The following is an 8,398-nucleotide window of genomic DNA, read 5'->3' on the forward strand; positions in this document are numbered from 1 at the left end:
TCCAAAAGGAAACTTCCATCTTCCAGTCCAGATGTGGTGTAGCCACTGGTCATTGCTTGAGCAGGACACAGGAACAGCATCACTGATGATTCCACCTGAAATGGTTTTGTCCTGCTTGTTTCCTTGGTAATGAACCAAACTAAAGCTTCTTCCAACCCTTCCGATTCCTCCTCACCCTACTTCACGTTCTCTCTTTTCTAAGCAACATTCCAAGAGGGCAAATGTGAAGGTCTGTGGCCATTTCAAGGCTGCAATTTCCCGGATGGCAAGAAAACTTCCAGCCTGGTGCTCAGAGGTAAATTCTGGGCACTTGTTAGAATGTTCACATCGGGAGAAGTAAGCCTTTCTCCACTCATCGTCCCCACAGCCCCCTACCCTCCAACTTTCTCTGCTGCATTTCAGAATAAGAAACACTTTTCCTCTCTGGCATCACTTTGAAGAGAAGAATATAAATATTGGGCCCAATAAAGGATTCTGGAAATTGCTCCTCCTCAACGAGCAACATGATCACTTATCCTAGAATATAGAGATGGGTCTCTATTCTAGAGGATGGTCTGAAATTTGGAGAAACCATTCTTTACTATTACTAGGTTTAGCTTCTGTTTTTCCTTCAATTCTACGTAGCTATATGGATTTTTTTAAGAATCCAAAATTTTTTGACTTTACATAGTGCTGTTCTCTAAGTGCAAACCTCTAATTTGGTGACATTCAGATCTAGACCTTTGCATTACATGTGACACTATGATCTGCAACGTGCTTTTTTTTTTTTTTTAAAGATTTTATTTATTTTTTCCCCCCAAAGCCCCAGTAGATAGTTGTATGTCATAGCTGCACATCCTTCCAGTTGCTGTATGTGGGACGCGGCCCCAGCACAGCCGGAGAAGCGGTGCGTGCCCGGGATCCGAACCTGGGCTGCCAGCAGCGGAGCGCGTGCACTTAACCGCTAAGCCACGGGGCCGGCCCTGCAACGTGCTTTTCGAGACCATTCCTTTCTGCGCTAGGTCACGATAGTACCTTACACTCTCTGGGCAGAGTACAGTCACATGGTGCTTTCTGTTTATAGCCATTGCACCTGCAGTTCCAAAGTCAGGGAACCGGGAGCACCACTTTGGTTCTGATTCATCCTCACAGTGTTTGTGTGAGGGGGAGGGTAGAGCTCATGATCCCCATTCTACAGGTGGGGAAACCAAGGCCCAGAGAGGTGATCTACCCAAAGTCACTCAGGAAGTCAGAAAACAAACTGAACAGAGAACCAGGGAAGATCACCTATGTACCTTTCAGCACCTGATCCAGAAAACCAGATTGTGTCGTTCTCAAATGAACGCACATACTTCGGAAGTAAGCAGCTTTCGGTGGAACTTTCTATTCAGATTTCAAAAGCCCTCTAGCAAATCAGGAACCACAAGGTAAGAACCAGGACCACATTAACCTTTTAGTTAAATGCCCCTGACCCACAGACAATGCCAATTATTACAGCTCACTGACAACCTGGTTACCAACAAGAAGAAATTTTGAGGGAAAAATTCACCCATTCAAGAAATAAACCTTGGCACAGCTCCTTCGCGGTTTCACAAACATCTTAGGTGAGACACCTAGGCACTGTTTCCTTCTACACACTACGCCTGTACCTGCTGACATGTAATTGGGAAGTGGGGGTGCTGATGGAATGTGTGTGTGCATGTAATACCAAACATTCTAGTGACAATTCTGCCCAGCAGAATATACATGAAATATGTCTACTATAGTAGCCCTCTACCCTGATTCTTTCTTTTTTTTTTGGTAACTTTTATTTCCTGATCCTGGTTTAATATAAAAAGTAATGTCTTACTTCCCACCTTCCCTGCTGAGGCAGAGTCAGTGCGTGGATACGGCTGGGGGCTGATTTCGGCTTCACGGAAGGGAAGCACTCTAAGGGTTAAAGTTGCCTGAAGACAACCAAATGGAACTTTCTAGACCAGGGAGTGGCCTGGTATTGCAAGTATTTTCCCCCAGAGGCTAAATGACCATCTGTCCATGACGCATTGACCCTTCCAATGCCAGGAATCCATATTCCCAGAAACAAAGTAGGCCAACAGCAGCCCTCCTGCCTCCCAACTCCAGGTCAAGAAAGGCACAAAGAAGACCAACAAATAATACTGAGATGGAGCTTTGGATTTGGGAGACCTTGAGGAGAAGAGTACTGATGGCACCACCCGGCCAATGGGAAAGGTGAGGTATGGACAGACCGGTTGAATCCTCTCAGTCATAGGTGAGAGGGAACCAGCAGTTTAAGGGGGAGACTCTCTTTTTCCTCACGTGGGGGAAGGGAGGAGGAGAAGCTACACTACCTACAATAAGGAGCACATCTCTCAACAGCAAAGAGGCCATTCCAGCTCTTCAGCCCTCACAGTAAATCGCCCTCAGAGCAGTCATGATGATTCCTTCACAGGGGGAATCCTACACTCCAAACTCTCCAGGGCCTACCCCCAGGACAGCATCCAGGGCTGGAGATGCAGGCAGGCTTGGCCTGGGCAGGCACATAAGGTAGCCCTGCTGCTTAAGGCATGGCTGCTGTCTGCGAGAAGCGGGCTCCACACTGGGAGGTGGGCATCAGACACCACCTCCCCTGAAACTACCCTGTAAGAAAGTGTAATCGGGTGGAACACTGCTGCCTAAGGGACTCGCCTCCCCCAGGGGCTGGGGGCTTCCACTCAAGCTAAACAGCATCACAACCAACCGATTTCTTGGGTCACTTGGGAGAATAAGGAGGGAGAAGAAAGACAAATTGATCATTATTTGCAGGTGATTGTCTAACTGGAAAACCTAGGGGAACCAACCGAAAAACTATCAGAACTAAGACCGGAATTTGCTCAAGTGGCAGATCAAAAGCCAAGCGTACAAAAATCAATAGCTTTTCGGGTCACTTGGGTGTGCCCTAACATCTTGGAAGGGCTGTGCTTTTCTGCGAGGCCTCCGAGCTTTGTGCAACTTGCCATATTGTAAGAGACGGAGGTGAGCCAGGGAGATGCCTCCGGAGCTGCGGTGACCGCGGTCGTCTCAGACACCAATAAGTGAAAGGCGTCTGGGGTGACCCCGGCAGAAGGGGGCAATCACCTCTACTCTCTCTCCGAGGGGGGCCCTCCCCCCAGTCCAGACCCAGCCCCTTTCTCCCAGCTCTTTTCTGTTCCAACACAAAAGACACACAGGAAAGCTTGGCAAGGGCCGGCTGCGGGAGCCACAAGGGGTGGACGTGGTCAGATTGAGCTATGCCATCTCCAAACGAAGTCAGTTTTTAAAAACAAAGGTGGCACACTGACAGGTCTCGAACGTCTATCCTCTCGATGTCTCATTGGTCAGAAGCCTGGTGAGGCCAGGCGCTGTGTCCCGACGGGGGACTCCCACAGTCTGGTCAAAGTGGGTAAGGGAGGCCCCTGGGGGCTGAGAATGGTAGTCTGGCCAGCGCAGAGCGGCGGTCATTTTCGATCCAGGCTGGCGTGCAGCTGGGCCTCCCGCACCATGCGGTCGAAGGAGCGAGTGTTGGTCTCTTCTCGCACCTTCTCGCGCACGTGGAAGGAGGCCCGGGCAGTGGAGCGGGCGCTCTCCAGTGCGCTACGCCGCTCCCGGGTCAGCTGCTCGCTGCGCTCCAGCTTGCGCCCGATGGCTTGGAGCAGCTCCCGCCGGCGGCAGTCTTCGTCCCTCTCCACCTTCTCCTTGTTGGCGCGCTGTGCCCGCTCCTTCTCCAATCGGCTCTGGCCCACGCGCCGCGCCTTCTGCAGCACTGCCTCCTCGGCCGCCTGCGCCGCGTGCTGCAGCCGCCGTTCTCCGGCCCGAGCTAGCGCCTCCAGGTGCGCCTGATGCTCCCGCTCTTTGCGCTCGGCCGCCGCCTTGGCCCGCCGACCCTGCAGCTCCTCCCGCCGGGCCCGCTCCCGCAGCTCCCGAGTGCGCTGCTCCACCAACTGCTCGTAGTTCTCCTGCGCGCGGCCCAAACTGGCCTCCAGGGAGCTCCGCAGGCCCTCTCGCTCCTCGTGCTCCTGCCGGGCCCGGCCTTGCAGCAGCGCCTCGTGGCGCGCCCGCTCGGCCCGGCTCAGCTCCCGCTTCTCCCGCTGCAGCTGGCCCTCCTGCTGCTGCTTCGTGCGGACAGCGCGCTGGGCGCGCTCCCTGCGGACCTGCTCGGCCCGCTCGCGCCCTTCTTGCAGGCCCTCCTCCCGCTGCTTCAGGTTCTGCTCCTGCTGCAGCTTGCGCAGTCGGTCCTCCCGGGCCGCGCGCTCCGCCCGCTCCCGCCGCAGCAGGCCCTGGCGCTCGGCCAGCTCCCGCCGCCGCTCCTCGCTGCGCTCGCACTGCCGCTGTCGCCGCCGCGCCGCCTCGCGCTCCTCGCGGCCCCGGCGGCCGCGCCGCTCCTCCACCTGCGCGGCCCAGGCCCGGCGGCCCTGCTCCAGGGCGCGCTGCTTCTCGCGCTCCTCCCGTTCCCGCCGCTGCTCGGCGCGCACGCGCTGCTGCTCCCACTGGCCGTGGGCCGCGGCACGCTGCTCCAGCAACAAGCGCTCCTCCTGGTGCCGAGCCAGCATCAGCGCCGCGATCTTCCGGTCGCGCTCCGGCACACCGCGCAGGCCCCGTTCGGCGCGTACTTGGCGCACGATGCGCTCCACCTGCTGAGCTGTCTGCGGCGAGTGGCTCAGGTCTCCGAGACTGAAGCTGCGGCCGGTGAGCGGAACCAGGGCCAGGGCGGCCGGGCGGCCCAGGGGGTTGGGGGCGAAGGATGCGGACCCCGCCGGGCAGCTGTTTCTGGCTGGGGCCCGTGGCGGCCAGCGCAGCTCCCGCAGGCTCTCTCCGCTGTAGGACGACGATGACGCGCCAGACTCCGAGCTGAGAGTGCCCTCGCGCCGGCGGGACAGTGAGTCTAGCGAGTGGCTCTTCCTACTTGCCCGCGAACCCGGGGGCGGAGGTTGGGTCCGGGCGGGAGAAGGACTGGAGGAGGCCTTGCGGGCCGCACGCGGCGCGGGCGAGGCCGGGAGACTGGCGCTGCTGCAGCTGCTGCTGCTGCCTGCGCTGGGGGCCGAGGCCGCGGCCGCCGCGGAGCCCAGTGGCGTGAAGAGGCGCCGCTTCTCCTCGCGCACGATGCGCTCGCGCTCGGCCCGGCACTGCTGCAGCTTGGCGCGCCGCTCCGCCTCGTAGGCCTCGTACAGGCCTGTGGCCACTCGCATGGAGCGGCCGGGGGCCTCGCGCACCAGGTCCGCCAGGGCCCGTGGCAGCAGCTCCACTGGCTTGACGGCGCAGCGGGCGCAGGCCTCTAGCGAGCGGGGGCTGGTCAGCACGTAGCGGCTGCCCTCAGCCTCTGGACAGTCGAAATTGAAGAGATCGAGGTGCAGCAGCGGGGACTGTTCCCGCCGCCCGCCTTCTGCTGCGCACGGGACTTCAACCTTGCAGGGCACCGCCGCGGAGGCCGAGGCCGAAGAGGCTGCGGGCTGCTGGGCGCCCTGGGCGTCAGGGGGCACGGACGCGGCGGCTCCGTCCCCTCCTGAGCCTCCGGGCTCGGCTCCCGCCTTTTCCTCTTCAGGCACGGGATCCACCATGGCTGAGCCCCGTCCTTTTGTGGAGTCTCTGCGGATGACAAGGAAGAGACGTCGAAGAATACATTTCAGAGCAGTTCCCCTCTCCCCATTCATATTCACCCCCTCCCAACTTAATCCGCTTTGGGATTAGGCTCAGAGCCCGGTGGAACGTAAATCTTAATACCGATGCCCTGAAAACCCAGGCGCGGGGGGGCGGGGACTGGTGCACAGAGAGCAGTCTCAATCTCCCTGAGCCCCGGAGTGGGGCGGAGGCCTGTGGCCAGCTCCCCTCGGCGTCTGTCCCGCTAGATGCAGCTCCTCTCTGTTGCAAGTTAAGATGAAAAGATCGCGGTGCAGGCAGTAGCCGACCAGGGAGGCGCTGGAGGATTCCCGGGAGTATTAGCGTATTTGTTTGTAGCTCAGGCGGGCGACCAGGGATGCAGCTTTGGAACAAAAAAGGAACAAAAAAGGAAGAGGCCTGTTCCTCCCCAAAGTGCATTGCTGCGGGGACCCCATTGCCTACGGAAGAAGTTTGTGGTCGATTTCCCCCTGCCAAAGGAGCCCCAGGCGCAGGCCCAGGGGTGATGGAAAGGCTGAGAGAAATGCCTTAGTCCCAAAAGACCTCTCCGGGAGGGGTGATCGATTCTTGCTCCTGCCTCTTGGGCAGGGCTTGCTAGCAGCTGTGCCTGCCTTTCCCCCCTGCCCCCCACCGGTTGTTTGCTGGGGACAGAGAAAGCGCCTGGGTCTTCCAAGATGCACCCGATCCCCTCCAAGTCTGAATGTGCTAAAGGCACCATCCACTCCAGTCTAGGCTCGGACACCTGCCCCCGGATGCCCTCCAAGGCCCCCCACCCTATTCCAGCGAGGTGGGCTCCTGGGGCTTTGGTAGCCCGGGAGCTCCCGGGTCCCGGGGCCGGTTCACTTACCGCAGGTCCCGGCCTCGGGCTCCGCGCCGAGGGCTTTTGTTCGCAGCTCGCCGCTTTCCCTTGCGCCTCTTCAGTCCCTGCGCCGGCGGGGTCGGGTTACTGCCGGCTGCAGCCGCGATAGGAGCCCCAGCTGCCACCGCAGCCACCGCCAGCGTCTCTCCATGGGGCCCGCACACACCCCAGACGCTACCTACACGCGGGAGGGGGAGTGCGACAAGGTCTCCCTAAAATAACGCAGCTCTGCTCCCTTCCCTCACACTGATTCTTAAAAAAGGAAGCCGGGTTCCATCGCTGCTGCATCCCTCGCCGCCTCGCCACCGCAGGTCTTTCGACGCCCCCGGCGCCTCCTGGTGGACACTCAAGGGTGTTGGTTTGTTTGCTTAGAGGGCGAAGATCTCAAAAAATGTGTGTATATTCACCAAGAAACCCTATTCGTGCAGCACCTTAACTGGTAGAATGAAGGAATAGCTTGGCTTCTTTCTCAAGGGGACCCTGAGAAGCAAATAAACTTGACAGTGCATAACTGCGTAGAAATATGGCTCCTGATCCAAACTATGATTTTATTTTTGAAGAAAAAGTAAGAACATTCAGAGGTTTGAGGCGGGCAGAAGATCTGTGACTAGTGTTTAATACAACATTTTAGGACTTCCGGGTTCCAGATAATACAAATTAAAACCAGAGAGTGCCATTTAATGAGTGTTGTTTTGAGACATCTCCTCACCACCTTTTTTCCCTTTTGAGTAGTAGTGGCCATCCCAGACAGATGGGAGGAGGACTTGAGGCAGGGGGTTGTAGGGTGGGTGAGACATAACATTAGAGAGCATGGTGAACTATGTTGTTAATAACCTTGACATTGTCAGATAGCGAGTGAAGAGCAAGTGAAAGGCTTAAGGCAGGGAAATGATGTGACTTGGTTTATTTCTTAGGACTCTTAATTCTAGCAGCAATGGGGTCAGGGCTTTAGGAGGACCAAGAGGAAGCAGGATGCCCAGTTAGCTGGACACTGCAGTCACCCAAGGCAGGAAGGGTTGGACCTGAGGGGTAACAGCAGTAGGAGGAGTGGGCCTGGTGGGAGATGGGGGTGTACGGATTCCTGAAACGAGAGTAAAAGAAGCAATGCTCAAAGATGGCTTGGCTGTGGGGTGTGAGGAGCAGGGAAAGGTCAAGGATGACTTCCTGGAGCAATGGGGTGGCTGGGTGTACCACAAACTCAAGAGTGTGGATCCAAGAGGGAGGATTAGGCAGTGTGGAGGGCCAGGGAAGGATGGCTTCCTTTGTGGATCACTTGAGTTTGAGGTGGAGGTGCTCAACAGGTGGGTGGTAAATTGTGTCAGAAGTCTGAACTGGAGCTAGAGTGCAGGGCATCACCATATACAAAGTTGCTGAAACCAACAGTGTGAGTGAGGTCACCCGAGGAGGGCGATAAGGCAGGCAGCAGAGCAGAGATGGGGCTGCTAAGGGGCAAGGAGTCCATGAAGGGGCCCAGTAAGGACAGGCAGGAAAGCAGGGTCTTGTGGAAGCTGACAGTAGAGCACTTCAGAAGGCGCCTGTGCCCTAGTGTAAGGCTGCAGAGGTCCAGAAAAATTGCGCCTTTTTTTAAGTGATTCTGGTTTTATTTTTTTAAGAAAACTTTTCTAAATCTTCTATCATTTCATAATTCAAATAAATGTTAGGGGGAAAAAAATGACCTCCTGATACACAGCAGCTGTGCTTCCACATCAATAACATCAAATCAAATGCCCACTGAAACTGGCAGTGAGAGGGTCTTTGGTGACATCAGCCAAAACAGCTTCTGTATGGTACTGGGGCTGATGCCAAACCACGGGAGGCTAAGGTGCAATAGGAGGTGAGAAAGTGCGAGTTGCTGACTCATTTGACATTTGGTTGAGAGTGTTGAAGACTGGGAAGGGTTTGAGATTTTATCCTACGTACATGCTAACAGGT

The 8,398-nt window shown here is 56.6% G+C and overlaps 1 protein-coding gene across 1 annotated transcript; it reads right to left on the minus strand.

The window, feature by feature from the left end:
• Positions 1 to 675: 675 nt before the first annotated feature.
• On the minus strand, positions 676 to 6,714 carry CCDC177 (coiled-coil domain containing 177). Its single transcript, XM_058567207.1, has 2 exons — positions 6,455 to 6,714; positions 676 to 5,577 (listed from the first exon to the last, which is right to left on the minus strand). The coding sequence occupies exon 2, from the start codon at positions 5,547 to 5,549 to the stop codon at positions 3,453 to 3,455; it is 2,097 nt and encodes a 698-aa protein (XP_058423190.1). The 5' UTR covers positions 5,550 to 5,577; positions 6,455 to 6,714; the 3' UTR covers positions 676 to 3,452.
• Positions 6,715 to 8,398: the final 1,684 nt, after the last annotated feature.

Source organism: Diceros bicornis, chromosome 24 (genome assembly GCF_020826845.1).
Source record: "Diceros bicornis minor isolate mBicDic1 chromosome 24, mDicBic1.mat.cur, whole genome shotgun sequence".
Taxonomy (NCBI): Eukaryota; Metazoa; Chordata; class Mammalia; order Perissodactyla; family Rhinocerotidae; genus Diceros; species Diceros bicornis.

Coding starts and splice junctions, on each gene's coding strand:
- CCDC177 (XM_058567207.1), bottom strand. CDS start 5,549: ATGGTGGATCCCGTGCCTGAAGAGGAAAAGGCGGGAGCCGAGCCCGGA.